This window comes from Artemia sp. Qi Xiang Cuo, chromosome 10, assembly GCF_049724085.1.
Source record: "Artemia sp. Qi Xiang Cuo chromosome 10, ASM4972408v1, whole genome shotgun sequence".
NCBI lineage: Eukaryota > Metazoa > Arthropoda > Branchiopoda > Anostraca > Artemiidae > Artemia > Artemia sp. Qi Xiang Cuo.
Genome location: NC_142803.1, coordinates 47252764 through 47275459, shown reverse-complemented (window position 1 = coordinate 47275459; position 22696 = coordinate 47252764). Strand labels below are relative to the sequence as shown.

General features: G+C 37.0%; 1 protein-coding gene across 4 annotated transcripts in view; it reads left to right on the top strand.

Moving 5' to 3' along the window:
• The window catches only part of Vps8 (vacuolar protein sorting 8), a 286757-nt gene that overhangs the window by 27365 nt on the left and 236696 nt on the right, over positions 1–22696 (top strand). For all 4 annotated transcript variants that reach the window (XM_089095469.1, XM_089095470.1, XM_089095468.1 and 1 more), the window contains exons 4-5: positions 4139–4268; positions 21329–21504. In XM_089095469.1, the coding sequence (XP_088951595.1) occupies positions 4139–4268; positions 21329–21504 (306 nt within the window). The remainder of the gene's footprint in view (positions 1–4138; positions 4269–21328; positions 21505–22696) is intronic.

Here is a 22696-nt window from a genome sequence, read left to right as displayed (position 1 = left end):
AAATTTCGGTGAAGTATGCTATGTAACATCAAACCAGTCACCAGTTAAAAAAAACAACTGTAAGATAAGTGTACTTTAATCAAGGCCGTAATCAGGGGAAGAGTTAGGGGGCTTGAACCCAACTCTCCCCGAAATACTTCTCTGACACGTAAAAACGTAATAAAAATACATAAATCACATTTTTGATGCTGTTTTTCTTTCTTTTTTTTGGGTGGGGGAAATAAAACACTATTTCCGTAAGCCTCAGAATGTTATCCATTTCAGTGCCCCTCGATGTTCCAGTGACTGGCTAGTGCTTGGGATAAAAAGAAAGAAAAAGAAGACACGTTGGGGTATCAAGCACTTTTTCGTAACTTTCAAGCTTTTGTTTGGTTTAGTGTTAAGATGAAAATAAATAGTTTCTATCATTAACGAATCAGCTTTGTATTCGGATGAATTTTTTCCACTTGGTAGTTTTTTTTAAACTTTATTTATGGCTTTCATAGGGTAGGTAGGTGACTGGGTAGGTAGGTTTTCAAAAGGGGGTTTTTAACACTAGTAGGAAGATTTTCGATCATGGAAATTTCAGTGGTAGAGCTTTTATGGTGTCATGCCTTTACACTTCAGAAATAACGCTAAAATTGAATTTTGGTGCCATAAGGTATTTTAGGATGATGTTGCCATGAGGAAATTGCAAAAAGCGTGTAAATGTGGATATTACATTTCAAATAATACTAAACAACTCTCTACGATATTCTAGTGCCCTATCAATGCTGGAGAAATAAAGCAGAAACAGAAAGACCTATCAAAGTTTTCGGCTGTTTTTACAAGTTCCCAGATTTTTTTTCCGAAATAAACTTTTACTATTAATTTAAATAATAGCTATCATTCCTGAATCAGCATTACTTACTTACTTACTTACTTAAAGCTCTTGCTCGGCAGCGTTGCCAGCGTAGAGGGAACCAGACGTCAGCGCCGTTAGTTGTCTCCAGAGTGGCCTGTTTTGTGTCAGGGTAGGAGCTTCACTGGGGTCAATGCCCCACGCCATGAATTGATCGTGGGTGATATCCGCCCATCTCATACTTGGTCTACCTCTAGGGCGCTTCCAGCCGTTTGCAGTTGGATCGAAGTCAAATATAACTCGGGCGGGTGTTTCAGTGGGTAGGCGAAGTAAATGACTGTACCAACGCAGCGAGCGGGACTCAAGCTATTCGGACAGGGGTGGTAATTTAAAGGACAAGAGGATATCCATGTCCCGTACCCTGTCGAGCCACCTAACGTGTTCAATTTTGTGGAGGTGTTTTTTCTGGACAGCATCTTCCTTCATGATCTGCGACTGCGTTAAAGGCCAAGTCTCTGACGAGTACAACACGACACTTGCTACCGAGGCAGAATAAATACGAGTTTTCGTGAGACGGCTGATCTGGGGTTTGTAGAATATTGTTCTCAGTAAGCGGCCGAAAACGGCGTCCGCCTTTGCCACCCTTGCTGATATCTCTGCATCTAGATTTCCGCATGAGCAAACAATTGAATCAAGGTAGGTGAACTGTTTGACTATCTCAACATCTTGACCACATACTTCTATAGTTGTCAGGGGGCTGCATGGTGTCTTGTCCACAGGTAATATTTTGGTCTTGGTCCAGTTTACATTTAAACCAAGTTTTCCTGCAACAGATGCAAGCGTTTCCAGTGCAGTTTTGATGTCAGTGAGATTTTTGCATACCAATGCAACATTGTCAGCAAAGTCGACATCTACCAGAACTCAGCAAAATCGATGCCAAACGGATGCGCCAGCAGTGTTTTGTTGAAAACATGGTCCATGACACTGTTGAAGAGTTCGGGAGCAGCAGCGCAGCCTTGCCGAACACCATTTCTAATTTGAAAATGTGATGAGAGCTGGCCATTTACAAGAACAGCAGTTCCGGTATGCCATATTGTATAGTTCTTTGAACAGATTGACAGTTTTCTTAGGTACACCAGCAGATGGAAGGATCAACCACAGTGACTGTCTGTCGACAGTGTCGAAAGCAGATCGAAAATTGACGATGGCGATGTATGCCTTCCTTTTATATTCTAGAGTTTTCTCTATCAGCTGTCTAATTGTATGGATTTGCTTAGTAGTGGACCTACCCTGCATGAATCCAGCTTGCTGCTGGCAACGAAGGGGATGGTGGTACTTTTTTGCGCGCTTGAGGAGCAACATGGTGAAGAATTGGCCGTGTACCGACAGCAGAGTTATACCACGATAGTTATTACATTCTGCTTTACTTCCTTTCCTCTTGTAGACTGGCACAAATAAGCCTGTCTTCCAGTCTGATGGTATCATTTCAGAGCGCCACACAGTATTAAACAGCATTTGTAGCCAGAGGGTCATGGATAGATCGCCATTTTAAAGAGTTCTGACGTTAGGCCACATATTCCCGGCGTTTTGTTGTTCCTCAGCTTTCCTGCTACTGCTTTAATTTTTTCCGCTGTAAATTCAGTGCTATCGGGGACAGGTGTAGCATGCTCAGCCGCAGCAGTAATCTGGTCGTCAATTTGGTCAGGTGGGACTGAGTTTAGTAGTTTCTCGAAGTGTTGCTCCCACTGGCGAAGGCACTGTGATTGGTTGTAAATATTCTCGCCACTGGCGTTATGGAGGTACGATGTAGTTTGAGTGTATTGACCTGAGAGCTCACGGAGGATCTTATATGTGGCTCCGATGTCCTTTTTTTGACGGCCTCTTGGAGCTCGCGTGCTTTTTTGTCAATAAAGGTCTTACGGTCTTTGTGCAGCATGATGTTACGCTCCTTATTTATGCCTATACGCTGTCATGTCCCCGCGAAGGCGGGCTTCCCGTCTGCGATCAATAATGGTGAAGGACTCGTTGCTGATCAAGTCTTTGTTCTTACGCTGTTTCATTCCAGCAACCCTAGTTGCAGCTGCAAGAGCATTCTATTTGATGACCATCCACACACCTTCACTATCATCGCATTGCATAAGAACCTCAAATATGTTAGATATTTCGACCTGATACTGCTTAGCCAAAGCGGGGTCTTGCTGGATACGGTAGGTATGAATTTTCCGAGGTATCTGGCTGGCTTTTGTAGCTTTTAGGCGATGCCTGATTTTGGCTGCAACAAGACGATGGTCGGTGTTCCCAAATTCGGTGCCTCGGTAGGTGTGACAATTCTGCACAGAAGACAGCCGTCGCCGGCATACGATAATCTACTCGAGCATCTTATTCGTTGATCCATCATTGCTATACAAGTCGTATTTGGCTATATTTGCTCTCTGAAACCATGTTTTTGTAATGTTAAGGTTTTGGGCGAGATAGTAATTTAGCATTCTCTCTCCATTTTTATTTAGGCTATTTACTGTTATGGGTCCAACAGCAAAATCCCACAGGCCAGACTCTTTTGCAATGCTAGCATTCATATCTGCTGGGTAAACAAGGTAGTCATGGGGAGGTACTGACGAGAGCTCAGAGTTTAAAAAGGTATAAAAGTCATCCTTATCTTCTTCCTGGGCTTCATTTGTGGGGGCATAACAGGTGATTATGGTTATTTTTTTCATGTTTACCATAGAGCCTCGCTCTCAAGAGCCTGGGTGTAACTGGTGTGAATGACAGGAGGGCCTTGCGTGCTGTACTGTTCAGCACTAGGCCAACGCCTCCTCTTTTCTGGTGACCACCAGACCAAAGTAGTGTGCTCAGGTTCAGTTACAGGATGGTGCAGATGCACCTGGGGTCAGATGCATGAGGGTTCATTAGCAGTGGAACCTTAAAAAGTGTTGTACTCAGACAATATTTTTCATTAATTTAAAAAAGCCTAGAGGACCACCAAAAAATAGATACCAATTTAATGGCAATTTAAGCTTCCTTCAATCCTGGGGGGGGGCAAATTTGCCGTCTTTTGTAAGAACTTAGCTTCACACTCGCTTCTGAGGAGTTTTTTTAGGGGGAAAATACGTTTTTTAGCGGAACCCTCCACTTTAGCCCCTCTTAGATAGCAACTTCCATCGTTCTTGCAAACCTTCGGAAAGGTTTGCGTGAAATGGGCGGGAAGCAAGGAAAGCCGTTAAACGCCCATAAGAAAAATTTTCTAGGTCTTTTCAGTTACTATTCATCCTCTCTTTAAAATAGCATTAAAATCTCCTTTGTTTATTGACTGTTTTACAGGGTTTTTCAAGAATTGGTGCCCCCACGGCGATCGCTGTTTCGGCCTGGTTAGCTGTTGGATCCAATAGTGGCTTAACCTTTGTTTTTGATGGAGGGCAAAATTTGAGATGGTGTTTGGGTGCTGGCACTGGTAATTATTATTTTCTTGCTAAACATATATACCGTTTGTTCCAAGGCTTATGGTTTAATTTTCATTTATTTTTTTTTTTTTTAAGGAAAAATTTTGTTCATAGCCTCTAAAACTTATGCTGCTTAACTAGCCTAAAAATGGGCACACAAATTCGAATGATGACTTAATGAGAATCCGAGTATAAAGAAGGACATCACTATTTTCTTCTTTAAAAAGTCTAGAAAACCCTTGTTAAAGAAGAATAGGAAACTGTGGGGATGGATTGATAGATAGATAGATATATATTTTATTGCAAAACGAAAGCCTCTTTGGGCCATGGCAAAAAAGAAAAAAACAAACTTTTGCACACAAAATTATAACACATTATAATAACACACATAATGACTAACACATAGTACATAGCAGTAACAATTAAATTATATAATAATTACAAAAACAAAATAAACCCAATAGTACACATAATTGATATTAGATATTTTAGATATTTAACTCTCAAAAGCCCCAAGGGTCATGGCTACAAAAAAAAAAAAAAAAAACAGCTTACACACCTTCAACATTATTTTTAGTACTCATCCCCCCCGTCCCTTTTAAAAAAATCTCTCTATGTGTCATTCCCAGTTTTATATATTTTGTAATCTTTCTTATTGTCCCATAATCTTTAGATTTCATTATTGAAACCAACCACTCACTTGTCCCTACATTACCAGAAAATAATTCCTTGCTTAAATCCTGTAATTCAGGACAAAGGGCCATGAAGTGAAGCAGATCCTCGCCATGTTCTCCACACAAAGGGTATGAGTAAGGACAGTCCATTACCTTTATCCTCCCTAAATATTTCCTCCTTTCTCCAAGTGCTAGCAAATTTAATTCATTCACTATTTAAACCCGATTTAAGATAAATATCATAGACTCATAAAATAATTAAATAAATATTAAATAAAGATTCAAATAATTTCTTAGACCACACTGCTTTTCTATTTACGAAAAATTAAGCAAAAAACGGGTTTTAATTTTTATAAAGCATTGAATACAAAAAAATAAAAACTTAATTAAACAAAAATACTCCAAATATTTTGGTTCCACGTCTGGGAGCCTTTCTCAACAGAAAAAAAAAGAAAAGAATAAAATTAAACAGAAAATGTTCTTTTTAAAAAACTTAACTTACATCAAAATAAAACATACTAAACACATAAAGAAAAAAAAACAACAACAAAAGAAAAAATATAAATAAGTAGGAAACATAACTCACATATTAAATAAACACTTCCATTCACTGGCGTATAAACAAAATTGAGTGTCTATATTCATTCACACACGTCTCCTCACAGTATATAAATGGAAATATATTAAATAAACACTTCCATCCACTGGCGTATAAACAAAATCGAATTTCTATATTGATTCAAACAACGCCTCCTCACAGTATATAAATGGAAATATATTAAATAAACACTTCCATTCTCTCGCGTATAAACAAAATCGAATGTCTATATTGATTCAAACACGCCTCCTCACAGTATATAAATCTGTGAGGAGGCGTGTTTGAATCAATATTCACTGCTTGTATTCACTGCTTTATAAAAATTAAAACCCGTTTTTCTTGCTTAATTTTTCGTAAATAAAGATTCATTTAGAAGATTAATAGATTGCCCATGGGGATTAGCTTGAAGAATGATAGACGTGTTAAATTTAATAGATGCAACCAGGGTGAGGTCAAGAGCGCGAAAAGGACGAGTTTTCAGGCCACTTTATTTCAATTATTTGCGGATGGGAGGCTCTTTAGACCAGTGTTGGATAAATTCCCCTATATACCTACACAGGGTATATAGCGAGGTATGTAGCGATGGGTTAGCTTGAAGAATGGGAGACGTGGGAAATTGGATAGACGCAACCTCGGTGGGTTCAAGAACACGAAAAGGAGGTGTTTTCAGACCAATTTATTTCAATTTTTCGCGGAGAGGAGGCCCTTTAGCCCAGTATTGGATAAATCCCCCTCTGTTGGTATGTATTTAGGCATATGTATACATAGGGTGTGTAGCGAGGGATATATTTATCATTGTTAATCATCCAGTAACAGCCTCTTTCTCCAAAACCACAGTACACTCATTTAGCTGAATCTACTAAGCAGTAGTAATCTATCTATATATTTGAACAGTACTTTTGAACGGTACTTTTGAACCGTGCTTGCGTAATTTGTCTTATCTATAGCATGCACAAGAATATGCAGTGTCGTTTGACGTACACATTGTAAAAAGCGACCAATCCTTTACCTACAAAGTGGCCAAGCATGTTTTGAAACTATAGTCAAGTTTGTATAATACAACCGGACTGGTTATTGAGGCAACATCCTTTTTATGTGCCAATCAGAGACAGCGGAGATTGCTCAATATACGATAACTTGATTGGTGATTGGATTCAAATAAAAGGAATGGTTTTCATTACAATTCATATTAGTAAGAGAATTGAATTCAGAGAGAAAAGTTTATTTGAGAGGATATTAGTAGAGAAAATGAGTGGTACATTTCCATTATTGGAGATTAATGATGGAGCCGGGAACAGCAGCAACGATATACGAGTACCAAATGTGGCTGTGGAAATAACCGGAGGCTGTAGACTATGCCTTGAATGGGGCGATATGTATGCTAGATACGTGATATCATTAAGCAAATTTATGCTGGAGCAGCAATTATGCTTTGCTGTGAAACTGAATATTTTGCATATAAATAGACTCCGGGCAGCATTAGATGAGCTAGCGAAATATATTGATGAGAAAAAAATGCATCAGTGAATATTACTTTTGTAATTATGTTCAATAAAATTGTTACAAAATCAAAGGTATTTTTCTTTCTATAGTAGACTAGCGTATATTTTTTAAAGTAGAAAAAAGTCTGGTCAGTAAGAATTTGGTTGTGAGAGTGTTAGGACTCTAAAAAATGGATAGATTTGAGAAAGAGCGAATCATGGGGAATCTAGTGCGTATGGAAAAACGTTTGATTCTAGATGACGATTTTCTAGAGCTGTCTATTCAAAGGAAGATATTTTCTCAGGGAATGCTTGTCGATATAATGAAAAGTGATTCTCCGTCATTAGACTATTGCATGAAGCTTCTACGTCGTGCTCCAAATGAATTTACACAATTTATTAATATACTGATCACGACACGGCAAAATGATATTGTGTATATGCTTTTAAACACTAGTTTAGAAATTTAGGACCTTTTTTCATGAGAAAGATGGCGCTCAAGGATGATTTACTCCTCTCTCTCTCTCTATCTCAGACAATTTGATGTTGTTGGTAGCTCAGTTTCATTGTGGCAGTGAGAGTGTCAACACATAAAAAAATGTTCCATATATGCCCGCTATGTATGTACACACTGGGCAGCTGGTCATTATGTGAGAATTGCACAATGATTGATGAGTATGATGAAAAGTGTAGATTATGCAACCCGTGTAAATTGCATAGAGGATATGGTGTACAAATTAAAGGTTGTAATTCCTGTCTTGAAGTGGTGTGTGACTCTCATCCTAGAGGGCACCTATGCTCGAATTGTCAATATGATAAATGTAATCAGTGGGAGAATACATATCCTGGTATGATTGGAAAGAATCCTAACCGTGATTTTAGTTTATTGCTACGAGACTGGTATCGTCGTGGTTTTAGATTGTTCTGGGAGGAGGAGGCGGGTCAACGATTCAACTGTTGGAGCAACAAAAGAATATGGTTTCTACGTCATCGTTGTGAAGAAAATGGATGTTATGATTATAAGTCCAATGATTTTTATTTGGTTGTGATGGAGCGTGATTAGACACTTTAAGACACTGTTTGTGATATTACTTCAAATAAGTAAATTTAAACACGTGGATTCCATAGAATGAATGAGAATAGTATCATTGACTATACAAAGAGATATGACAAGAGTGAAGTTACACTCTACTGTAGAAAAGTTGACCCTTACATTGCAGTACATCAGGATCAGTATACTGTGAATTCAGATAATCTACCTGCATTAGTTGTTGTCGAAAAATACCTATACCTAGTAGAAGATGAAATCTAAAGAGTAGAAAAGTCGTTTTTATCATGTATATATATTTTTATCATTTATTAATAAACAATTTCACATACATTTTTAGAACATTTTATTCGTAGGGCACTAAAATCCGTATTAAATACGCTTGTAAGTATATTTTCCACTAGAAAGTCGTTCAATCGAGGTAAGTCAACGTAGATGTCGAGAAAGTGCCTTTAGGTATAGTCACGACATCTGAACATGAAAAAGAGTAGTGCATGAAAGCCACATGTCTTAGTCGTTAAATCCTGTACTCTACGTTGATTTTGAATAATAGTTTTCCCATTGCTTTCAATAAAATTGCTGAGGTAAGGCGTACAGAATTTATACGATAGGCCAAGAGGATCAAAAAATTCAATATTTTTTGCTGTTTGAAAGATGTATAGTCGATGATCTGTCTTCAAAGTCAATGGGTTGCTATTAACAATTATTGAAGTACTCTTAACACTTGAAATTTTTTCAATGAATTCCGACGGTATACAATAAGACTTGAACTGGGACACGTCTTGATCAATACTAAATACATTGATTATTTGGTCTGTCTTCATGGTGCTAGGTCTAGTAGAACACTGCTGTCGGCTGTGATCTTTCATTATATTTCAAATTGACTCAATGGTATTAATGTGATGTTCTCAGTCAAAGCATCGGCAAATATACACTCTAAACGTACATTCCCTGCTCGTAGTATGCTCATATCCTGAGTAGCCAACAAGTCCAAAACAATTACCCTTTGATTTTTTGAAAACATTGAATTGGTTATTCCATTTTAAAATAGTTGAGAGTCATGATCTAGGGATTGCATGGTCAACTTGTACAGAGTTCGATAGGATTGTTTGTCAAATATTAGAGTTTGCAGGGGGAGAATACCTACTGTGAACACGAGGCGAAACAGACCAAAAACATTACAATTGGGGGGATAGTCGGGTTAAGACGCACTGGTACAGACACTCCTCAAAAAAGCCTGATCCAAAGTTTAAGAATTTTATCGTTTGACAAAGGAAAAATTAGTCTAGCTCCGTTAACTGGAGACAATATGCCACAAATTATTGATTTTATGGGGGACAAGAAGTTTAATGTTGCTGCCATTGGCTCCTAGCTTTTCCACTTCCAATGCAACAGAGCTCATAGTCTGTTGTTTTCAGACGTGGAGAGTTGCCAATGTGATAATGACAATTGCGTCGGGTGTTGGAGGAAGTGTTTTTCTCAAAATGAAATTCGATGGGGCCAGCTGTAACTTTATGTCAATCTTGACATTGGGGGGTAGCCATTGGAATATATTGAATATCTCATGATTTAATTTTCCAACCAGATGATACTCCTGGGTCACTGCCGTAGTCAACTCGCCGTCAGTATGATCGATATTCATACTGATCGATATTCATAGCCCAATGATTGTCCTCTCAACTCCTTGTATGCCTTTGGTGTCATCATCATAAATTGTATGTAGCTTGCATAGTTGGATAAATTATTGCTAGTGCTCCCCAATGTTTCATTAATAATTACATTAATTTGTTTAAATAGGATGCGTAGAATACTGGTCTCGCAGGAGAGATGGCCGGGGGGACTTGGCGGTGTATTTTCTGACTTGTTCTTCATCGCAACAATTATATCAATAAATGTTGATGAAGAATCAAATAAATAGTCTTCATTGGAAAATATTTGAAAGTGTATATTTTCCGAAAGGGGTTGTTGGGGGTGAAATTGCTCTTAGTAGCCATACTTGACACTGACATCAACATTTTCAGCATTGAATAGATTCAATGAGGAACTGATTGATGGATATGATTCCTTGAGGGGGCAACAAGTCATCTTGAGAGAAGAAATCCTTCTTTGATATAACAATCTTTTTCTTTTTCTTCTTCTGCTTATTGGTCTTCCTTGTTCTAGTCCTCAAAATCCTTGTTGATGTCCTTCGCTTCCCGTTTGGGTGGAGACTGATGAGCGAATGACGCGCACGCATCCTTTTCAATCCGTCCCCATTTTGTCGAGATTTTAATTGATCACCAACGGCTCTTGCTGAAGATCTAATATTTTCCTTAACACTCTCCTTGAAATTCTTTCCCGACCCCCAGTCTCGTATTGATGATGCAGCAAAATATGATGCAGTAGGCACAAGATATTTTCTGGCAAGGGGTAATGCAGAATGGTATAGCCTAACGAACCAACTACCATAACCCAAGCCAGACATTTCGTTACACCCCTTATAATAGTCCAGTCCATTGCCTATTTGATGTAGACTCAGAGCACTAACATATGACTCGATATCAGGGCAGAAAAATGAAATTATATTATTGTTCATGTTAGGTGTTAATGTGAGCGAGAATTGCTCGAAAATGACATGTAATCACAGCTTAACGTCTTGTTTTTGCTAGAAGATCACCCAATTCACTTCTTAGCGTTAACTGACAGAGTTCCAAATACGAAGTGTTTACTAGACCATACTGGAGATGCTTTATATTATAGTGATGTACAAGTTCATGAGTCGTTTTTTGTTCAAGAACGTGTAGGAGGGGGACATTTTAATTACCAACTCTCGATGTTTCCACAAAAGATGCATAGAGATAGATGCAAGATTCCAAGGCGAAACCAGGTGGATAATCAGCAAAAATAACTTGATCCATCCCGTAAACGGTGCCAATAATTTTCCCATTGATCATATTCTGTTTAAATCCAAGAACGTCTCTCAGATTATCATTGAAAATAATTATTTCAGTGTCAACAGGTGAGGTAATGTAAATCCTATCGTGTTCCAATGAATAATTAAAATGGAATTTACCATTCCTACGATATGAGATTTTTATATTGATTGTACGACACAAATCTGTCATATTATCGTATTCAATATATTTGAATTTAACATGCGGATATTCGCTAGATTTAAGTGCTTCAACCCATTCATAGTCGACAAAGAGTGACCAATCGAATGGTATAACTTTTATATCATACACACGATCTTTTCTCAGGATGTCATAGGTATTTTTGAGAATACAATCGACAAGAGCCACTTCATACGCACCGTCAAATTTGATGGCGGGGGATAGTTTGGTCCAAAAATCACTTGTCGTGTTCAAGTCGTTGTAGAGAGGATCGGAAACGTTGGACATATATGTTACATAGAAATCATTGGACATTGACAATATCTTCAACACCGATCCAAAAATCAAAATTGGAGTTGCATCCTAGCCACAGAACAAGTAAGTGTTTCTTACTCCTGCGAGTGAGTCTTTAATATCTTTTCAATCTGATAGATTTCACTATTATTTTTAACTTTTTGTAGTTCATAGTCATAAAAGCCGCCGAGAATCTCTTCATCTTTGTTATCGCGCAAACGATAAGTTATGGGTCTAGTGTCTAGGATGTTTGCCACCTTAATTTCAAGGAGAGTGTTAAGGAAAATATTAGATCTTCAGCAAGAGCTGTTGGTGAGTAATTAAAATCTCGACAAAATGGGGAAGGATTGCAAAGGATGCGTGCGCGTCATTCGTCTATCAGTCTCCACCCAGGCGGAAAGCGAAGGACATCAACAAGGACTTTGAGGAATAAAACAAGGAAGACCAATAAGCAGAAGAAGAAAAAGAAAAAGACTGTTAGATCAACGAAGGATTTCTTCTCTTAAGATGACTTATCTCCCCCACAAGGAATCATATCCATCAATCAGGTCCTTATTGAATCTATTCAATGCTGAAAATGTTGATATCAGTGTCAAGTATGGCTACTATGAACAATTTCACCCCCAACAACCCCTCTCGGAAAATATACACTTTCAAATATTTTCCAATGAAGACTATTTCATTGATTTGTCATCAACATTTATTGATTTAAATGTTGCGGTGAAGAAAATGTCAGATAATACAACTCCAACTGTTGCCGACGGTCTCTCCTACGAAAACTGTATTCTACAAAATCTGTTCAAAAAAATTAATGTATTTATTAATGGAACATAGGTGAGCACTAGTAATAATTTATCCAACTGTGCAAGCTACATACAATTTATGATGATGACACCAAAGGCATACAAAGAGTTGAGAGGACAATCATTATGCTATGAATATCGATCAGGTGTTGAAACTGACGGCGAGTTGACTACTGCAGTGAGCCAAGAGTTTCATTTGGTTGGAAAATTAAATCATGAGATATTCGATATATCCTAAAGGCTACCCCCCAATGTCAAGATTGACATAAAATTACAGCTGGCCTCATCGAATTTCATTTTGAGAAAAACACTTCCTGCAGCACCCGATGCAAATGTCATTATCACATCGGCAATTCTCCACGTCCGAAAACAACAGGTTATGAGCTCTGTTGCATTGGCAGTGGAAAAGCTAAGAGCCAATGGCAACAACATTAAACTTCTTGTCCCCCATACGATCACCAATCAACGTCACATTGCCACCGGCTCTCGTAGCTATAGCGATTCATCATTTATCAATGGAGAGGTTGCTCAATATACGATAACTTGATTGGTGATTGGATTCAAATAAAAGGAATGGTTTTCATTACAATTCATATTAGTAAGAGAATTGAATTCAGTGAGAATAGTTTATTTGAGAGGATACTAGTAGAGCAAATGAGTGATGCATTTACACTATTTGATATTTATGATGAAGCCAGAAGCAGCACTAACGATATACGAGTACCCAATGTGGCTGTGGAAAGAATCAGAGGCTATAGACTATGCCTTGAATGGCATGATATGTGTGCTAGATATGTGATATCATTAAGCAAATTTAAGCAGGAGGAGCAACTATGTTTTGCTGTGAAACTGAATATTGTGCATATAAATAGACTTCGGGCAGCATTAGACGAGGTAGCGAAATATATTGTTGAGAAAAAAATGCATCAGTGAATATTATTGTTGTAATTATGCTCAATAAAATTGTTACAAAATCAAAGGTATTTTTCTTTCTATAGTAGACTAGCGTATACTTTTTAGAGTAGAAAAAATTCTGGTCAGTATGAATTTGGTTGTGAGAGTGTTAGGACTCTAAAAAATGGATAGATTTGAGAAAGAGCGAATCATGGGGAATCTAGTGCGTATGGAAAAACGTTTGATTCTAGATGACAATTTTCTAGAGCTGTCTATTCAATGGAAGATATTTTCTCAGGGAATGCTTTTCGATATAATGAAAAGTGATTCTCCGTCATTAGACTATTGCATGAAGCTTCTACGTCGTGCTCCAAATGCATTTACACAATTTATTGATATATTGATCACGACACGGCAAAATGATATTGTGGATATGCTTTTAAACATTAGTTTAGAAATTTAGGACTTTTTTTTCATGAGAAAGATGGCGTTCAAGGATGATTTACTCCTCTCTCTCTCTCTATCCCAGTCAATTTGATGTTGTTGGTAGCTCAGTTTCATTGTGGCAGTGAGAGTGTCAACACATAAAAAAATGTTCCATATATGCCCGCTATGTATGTACACACTGGGCAGCTGGTCATTATGTGAGAATTGCACAATGATTGATGAGTATGATGAAAAGTGTAGATTATGCAACCCGTGTAAATTGCATAGAGGATATGCTGTACAAATTAAATGATGTAATTCCTGTTTTGAAGAGGTTGGTGACTCTCTTGCCAGAGGGCAGCTATGCTCCAATTGTCACTATGATAAATGTAAGCACTAGAAGAATACATATCCCGGTATGATTGGAAAGAATCCTAACCGTGATTTCAGTTTATTGCTACGAGATTGGTATCGTCGTGGTTTTAGATTGTTCTGGGAGGAAGAGCCGGGTCAACGATTCAACTGTTGGAACAACAAAAGAATATGGTTTATACGTCATGGTTGTGAAGACAATGGAGGTTATGATTATCGGCCCACTGATTTTAATTTGGCTGTGATGGAGTGTGATTTGACTCTTGAGGACAATGTTTGTGCAATTGCTTCAAATAAGTAAATTGAAACATTTGAATTCTATAGAATGAATTAGAATAGTATCATTGACTATACAAAGAGATATGACAAGAGTGAAGTTACACTCTACTGTAGAAAATGTGACCCTGACATTGCAGTACATCAGGATCAGTATACTGTGAATTCGGATAATCTACCTGCATTAGTTGTTGTCGACAAATACCTATACCTAGTAGAAGATGAAATCTAAAGAGTAGAAAAGTCGTTTTTTATCATGTATATACATTTTTTCATTTATTAATAAACAATTTTACATACATTTTTAGAACATGCAAGCTACATACAATTTATGATGATGGCACCAAAGGCATACAAAGAGTTGAGAGGCCACTCATTGGGCTATGAATATCGATCAGGGGTTGATACTGACGGCGAGTTGACTACTGCGGTGAGCCAGGAGTATCATCTGGTTGGCAAATTAAATCATGAGATATTCAAGATTTCCCTATGGCTACCCCCTAATATCAAGATTGACATAAAGTTACAGCTGGCCCCATTGAATTTCATTTTGAGAAAAACACTTCCTGCAGCACCCGATGCAAATGTCATTATCACATCGGCAATTCTCCATGTCCGAAAACAACAGGTTATGAGCTCTGTTGCATTGGCAGTGGAAAAGCTAAGAGCCAATGGCAACAACATTAAACTTCTTGTCCCCCATACGATCACCAATCAACGTCACATTGCCACCGGCTCTCGTAGCTCTCGTAGCTATACCGATTCATCATTTATCAATGAAAAAATCCCATGAAACTTCGCTTTGGCCATTATGAAGAGTGGTAGTGCCGTTGGATCTTGGACTGCATCCCCCCACGATTTTAATTTTTTTTTGTCTATCTAGTCTTGTGTGCAAAATGAATGGTATTCCACTGTACACTCTATCATTTGACAAAAAATCCTATAGAACTCTGTACGAGTTGACCATGCAATCCCTAGATCATGACTCTCAACTATTTGAAAATGGAAAAACCAATTCAATATTTTCAAAATATCACCGGGTTATTGTTTTAGACTCGTTGGTTACTCAGCGTATGAGCATACTACGAATAGGGAATGTACGTTTAAAGTGTATATTTGCCGATGCTTTGACTGAGAATATCACGCTAATATCATTGAGTCAATTTGAAACCTATTGGGAGATCACACCCGACGGCAGTGTTCTACTAGACCTAGCACCATGAACACAAACTCAATAACTAACGTATTTAGTATGGATCCATACATGTCCCAGTACAAGTCCTATTGTATACCGTCGGACTTCATTGAAAAAATTATAAGTGTTAACAATACCTTAATCATTGTTAATAGCAGTCCATCGACTTTGAAGACCGGCCATTGGCTATATATCTTTCAAATAGCAAAAAATATTGAATTTTCTGATCATCTTGGTCTATCGTATAAATCCTATACACCATACATCAGCAAATTTATTGAAAGCAGTGGGAAAACTATTATTCAAAATCAACGAAGAGTACAGGATTTAATGACTAAGACATGGGGCTTTCATGCACTACTCTTTTTCATGTTCAGATGTCGTGACTATACCTACAGGCAGTTTCTCGACATCTACGTTTACTTAACTTGATTGAACGACTTTCTAGTGTAAAATATACTTACAAGCTTATTTAATTTTTATTTTAGTGCCCTACGAATAAAATTTTATAAAAATGTATGTGAATTTTTTTATTAATAAATGAAAAAAATTTATATGCATGATAAAAACGACTTTTCTACTCTTTAGATTTCATCTACTACTAGGTATGGCTATTTGTCGACTACAACTAATGCAGGCAGATTATCTGAATTCATAGTATACTGATCTTGATGTGCTGCGATGTCAGGGTCAGATTTTCTACACTAGAGTGTAACTTCACTCTTGTCATATCTCTTTGTATAGTCAATGATACTATTCTCATTCATTCTATAGAATTCACATGTTTCAATTTGCTTATTTGAAGCAATTTCAGAAACAGTGTCCTCAAGTGTCGAATCACACTCCGTCACAGCCAAATAAAAATCAGTGGGCTTATAATCATAAGACCCATTGTCTTCACAGCGATGACGTAGAAACTATATTCTTTTGTTGTTCCAGCAGTTGAATCGTTGACCCGGCTCTTCCTCCCAGAGCAATCTAAAACCATTAAGATGCCAATCTCGTAGCAATAAACTAAAATCATGGTTAGGATTCTTTCCAATCATACCGGGATATGCATTCTCCCACTGATTACATTTATCATAGTGGCAATTGGAGCATAGGTGCCCTCTAGGATGAGAATCACACACCTCTTCAAGACAGGAATTACAACCTTTAATTTGTACAGCATATCCTCTATGCAGTTTACACGGGTTGCATAATCTACACTTTTCATCCTACTCATCAATCATTGTGCAATTCTCACATGATGACAAGCTGCCCAGTGTGTACATACATAGCGGGCATGTATGGAACATTTTTCATGTGTTGACACTCTCACTGCCACAATGAAACTGAGCTACCAACAACATCAAATTGACTGGGATAGAGAGAGAGAGAGGAGTAAATCATCCTTGAACGCCATCTTTCTCATGAAAAAAAGTCCTAAATTTCTAAACTAATGTTTAAAAGCATATCCACAATATCATTTTGCCATGTTGTGATCAATATATCAATAAATTGTGTAAACGCATTTGGAGCACGACGTAGAAGCTTCATGCAATAGTCTAATGACGGAGAATCACTTTTCATTATATCGACAAGCATTCCCTGAGAAAATATCTTCCTTTGAATAGACAGCTCTAGACAATCCTCATCTAGAATCAAACGTTTTTCCATACGCACTAGATTCCCCATGATTCGCTCTTTCTCAAATCTATCCATTTTTCTTAGAGTCCTAACACTCTCACAACCAAATACAGACTGACCAGAATTTTTTCTACTCTAAAAAAATACGCTAGTCTACTAAGAAAGAAAAATACCTTTGATTTAGAAACAATTTTATTAAGCATAATTACAAAAATAATATTCACTGATATATTTTGTTCTCATCAATATATTTCGCTAGCTCATCTAATGCTGCCCGAAGTCTATTTATATGCAAAATATTCAGTTTCGCAGCAAAACATAGTTGCTGCTCCTGCTTAAATTTGCTTAATGATATTATGTATCTAGCATACATATCGTCCCATTTAAGGCATAGTCTACAGCCTCCGGTTATTTCCACAGCCACATTGGGTACTCGTTTATCGTTGCTGCTGCCGGCTCCATCATTAATCTCCAACAATGTAAATGCACCACTCATTTTTCTCTACTAATATCCTCTCAAATAAACTATTCTCTCTGAATTCAATGCTCTTACTAATATGAATTGCAATGAAAACCACTCCTTTCATTTGAATCCAATCACCAATCAAGTTATCGTATATTGAGCAACCTCCGCTCTCTCTCTGATTGGCCCATAAAATGGATGCTGCCTCAAAAACCAGTCAGGTTGTCTTATACAACCTTGACTATACTCTCAAAACGTGTTTGACCACTTTGTAGGTAAAGGATTGGTCGCTTTTTACAATGCGTACGTCAAACGACACTGCATATTCTTGTACATGCTAGAGATAAGACAAATTACGCAAGCACGGTTCAAAAGTACCGTTCAAAAGTACTGTTCAAATATATAGATAGATTACTACTCTAAGCTACACGATGGCTGACAAGCTTTTTTTTTTTTAATCAAGCGTCATAGGTGCCACAATCCGTTGACTTTAGACACTTTTAAGCGTTGTTGCCACCTTTGATACTGAGTAGTAGAAGATTGTGCGCTGTTTCTTATATTCTGAAGGAGTATTTCCTCTAGTGAATTCTTATCTGTTGCAAGAGGCAGTGACTTGAACAGCTGTTATATCATCTGTAAATAATGGTACTACGAATAAAAGATTCGTACGGACTAGTAACCGAGTTGTGGTTTCAGAACTATATACATATGCAAGAAATTGATTTTGCTTATTGTTCAAGGTGGGGAGCTGCAAGTTTCCTGTGTTGAGTTTTCGGCGATGGCAATTCTAATGGTGCCTTTTTGTTTTGATCCTACGCCATTTTCGAGGGGTTTCCAGCTATTTTTCTAAATTCTCACAAATTTGTTCTCAAAATCACATTTTGCTATTAAGACTAATCGGAATAATAGTCACCATTCAAGGGGGGAGTGGTTTGAACCTGGTAGCCTCCTCCCCTGGATGCGCCCCTGCTTGGTAGGAAATGATTTTATTCTAGAATTTGGACTCCGACTTACAATCTTACCAGCTATATTATCTATGTTGCGAATCTTGCTTTATGTAAAAATTAAATGTAAAAAGTTATAGTTTTGGAAAAACAAAATCAGAAAATACATAAGATCCCGTAAGAAACAAGCACCAGTTCCTCTGTAATAGCCCCGCCCCCCCGTTAAGGTTTGAACTATATAAAAATTTGGTTTGCTATCGATACTTGTGAAGAAAAAATGACATACAAATATAATATTGACGTCTGTCTGAGCACGTCAGCCACTCTTTTGAACTTTTCACAAGATCTTGAAATTCCAGTTATGAGCTTGGAATTTTGTGAAAATAATATATATTAAACATTGCCTTCAAAATGTAGATGAAGTGTATGTATGTATTATTATTCGGACTTGTCGCAAGTGAATCTTGGGATGTTTTAAATTCGGAGTGACAACTCTGTGTCTGAGGAGCCTTAAAAAAAAAAAAAAGTCTATCTAAAAAACAGAAGAACAAAAACATAGTTCGGTTCATATTACCTCTCCTTCATAGTAATATTCTCTTAAGAGAAAAAAAAGGAATAAAAGAGAAAAGGTCAAAAATAAATCTATTAGTTATATAGTCAAAAATTGTGAAAAAAGAATCCAAAAAGGCAAGGAAATGTTTTCTTCATTGATGCTAAAGCAAACGTACGCTTAAATGTGGGCGTATGGTTGGATGAATGTCAAGCACCAATGAAAAATAGCCAAAACCATAGTGTCCGGATCTGCCAAGGTTATAACTAATAAGTGTAAATTTAAACCGATAGAATATATAGTACGTATACAAAAGACATTTTCATTAAAGGAAAATTATTGTAGTGGCAGTCTGTTATCAATGAGAGTTCATCAGTGAGTTACCACCAGCCAAGATTGGGCTCGGTACTTTAAGTGGTAGGGCTTAAGTACCAAGTTTAAAATGTCACTTAGTTTTACTGTGTCTTTTACTTGCCATCGTCTTGAGTCTTGTTTTCCTCTACTGGATATCTGTTTCGTTATTTTTTTTAAAATAATAGTAATAATTTGAGGCGTAGCAATAAAGTAAGTAATACAGGTCAATTTCCAAATAAATGGAAAACCATTACCACTGTTTCAATACTTCTGAAAATAAAAATATACTTAAAAGTGTGTTTCTAAATTTCTTCGCTTCTTTTTTTTTGTTAAATTATAAGTTCAATTTCTGGTAAAACAATGTTTTATGTGTATATGCTAGCATCGTCTTCAGCAAGGTGTTGAAAGTACAAAAGTTTCGTTGAGGTATTATACTGCTCGCTTTTGCTAAATTATTCCAGTAAATTTGGTATATATAACTAAATCTTATCCGATATAAGAACAAGAAGAATTTCTCTGTTCTTTGCAAGAATTCCTCCGATCTTTGGCTTTTCAAGGCTATAATGAGGGAAGGGTTGAGATAATTAGGACATGTTTTTTGGATGAAGGATGACAGATTGCCAAAGATCGTCCTTTTCGGCCTTCCATCCAAGGCCAAATGAAAAGTAGTTCGTTCCCAAATGGGATGGGAAGAGGTCGTAAAAAAGGTTTTAAAGGAAATTGGAACTTCTTGGGAGGGTCTAAAGAGGGAAGCTTTGAATAGATTGGAATGGAGGAAGAGCGTGCGCAACTGTGCTGGCCTCAGGTGCCTTGGTGCCGCAGTGAGTTGTTAGTAGTAGTAGTTAGAACAAGAGATTTCCGTGAACGGTTTTTAGGCAGGGAGGGGTAAAGTCTTCATTTTTTTCTGGGGGGGGGGGTAGATTCTAAGTTAGACATATAATTGTCTTCTTTATATCTGCTTTATTTTCTATTGCGGTAGATAGGGAAAATGTAACAAAAAAAAGATCATTGCTATGAAAATTATCTTTTAAAATAGTAAAAAATCGTCTATTTTATTTGCTTTGTTTCTTGCAATGGGGAAGTTTTCCTCTTGATCTCACGTTCTGGCTGACGAATGATAGCAAAATCCAAATTTGAGCAGCGAGTGTGTTGATCATTCGCCAATCTTTGCTGGAACAAGCTTGATCCGTCTGCATTTGAGCAAGACGCCATGAACAGTGAACTAGAAATTTAAGTGTTTAAGGACCTCGTTCCAGATTTCGAGTAATTTGGGGAAAGGGGTCCAACCTTAGAAATGTTTCTGTATGTCTTTTTTATCCTTTTTGTCGGTAAAAGGTGTTTGTTTTATGTTTTTTTTTTATGTATATTTTAGAGGCTAAAAACTGGTCGGCAATTCAAAGTGTGACAAATTTCTGGCAACAGCAGGGGAGAATAAACAAGAAGAATAACAATAACCTGAGTTTTGTTTAGCTCACTTGCTCTTGAAAAATTTATATGTTTCAGATAAACCCAGCAACTCCTGAAATTTCTTAGCCAGATCACAAGCTGTATCTTACGGATAAGGATAAAGACTTAATTTGGCATTCCGGTTGAAATTGGAGATCTGGTAGTTTGAAATGATAAAAATATAAATGTTTTAATGAATGAATGAATTCATTTATACCCCATCACAGAAAAAGAAAAATATGTAGTTTATTAAAATAAGAAAAAGAGAAACCAAACTTAAAAAACAACAATAAACTTTAAACATAAAAGAATAACATTGCGCCACTCATGGCGAACATGCTTAAAGCACATATGAGTATTATGCTTACATAGCTGGGCAGATGAATTTGGTAGACTATATTTCCACATAAGGAACAATTTACGGGTCCATGAGGGGATTCACGGTAGAAACTTAGCATATAAAAAAAAAGTCAGGTTTCATTCACCTTCAATTCACCTTACCATATTTTAAACGTACTAGTTTATTTTCTAGGTAGAGACATTGAGTCGTTTGGTTCTGTTTCTGCATTATCTTTCAACATAGATTGTACCAGACTTTTATGTGGACATGTCAGAGGGCATATAGTTATGTATGATGTCTCTAATGGAAAGTTATTGAGGGTTTTGGAAGATGCCCACAAAGAAGAAGCCACAGTAATCAATATCAAGGTTTTTTTGATCACTATAATTTCTTTACTAATAATTTAGGTTGGATGGCCAGCTACAGGAACGCGCTGCAAGCATATCCCGGACTTAAAACTCCTCGGGGAGAAACATAATTTTTGTTTTCCGTGGGCAGCTGTAATTAAAAAATCCAATAAATTATACAGGAAGTATTGGGTACAGGAGACTATTGAGTCTAGTGGCAAAAATTGTTGCCCGATTCGGAAAAAAAGATTGATGTGGACGTCCTCTCTTTTTATGGTAGACGAATATATGAACAGTGGAACGTGATATAAGTGTGAAAATATTTAAATAAAATACCCGATGAAACTTTGGGCTAATTTCACGTTTGACATAAGGTGTGGGTAGCTTTTTTTGGAAAAGGGCCAATGTCATTAGGATGAACTGATTTCCAGGGCCACATGATTCAATTTATGCATGTATTAAATCGCTAATACAGCTAATATAGCTAATGTAGCTGTTTTTAACCTGTTAACGGGGACATATTTCAGTGTTACATTCAGTTCTTGCAGTACAGAGTGAACACTACAAAGTGAGTGAAAAAATGCAAACTGAAAACTAACTTAAAATTTGAAGCTTTTAACACTAATTAATTTCCCGGACCCCTTGACCAATACTGCAACAATTAGTAGATTAAAATGGAATTATGCTCGAGGTCACAACAACACCACAATCAAAATGCATAACAAAATATCTGGCTATGTAAAATTTTCATACACATTCCAAAATTTTGAACTAAAATCAAGTATTTCTTAGAAACTAAATGTAGAAAAAAGACTAGACAGATAGTCCGAGTAATTGAGAGGCAAATCTGGGATAAGCCCTTTTTAGGATTGTATAAAAATGATGTCATATGATTTGTTGATAGATAAGTCTATCTATCCATCCATAGGTCATTCCTAGTGCAGAACTAAGGCAGTTAGTCATAGAATTGAGGCATAAAAGATAGGATTGATTTTGGGTTGTCACGTGACGGACAAAATCAGTGGGCAAAAACAAGTCATTTTTTCCTTTATATTGCTTCTAAATCTCATTCACATTTAGTCATGTTCTGTTCCTGCTGTAACATAATTTTGGAACAAATGAATATGCAGAAAAAGCAATAAAGTATGTTTTAGAAACTGAACTACAGTTTTTTGACATAAGCACATTCAGACTTTGTTACAGTATAGGCAAA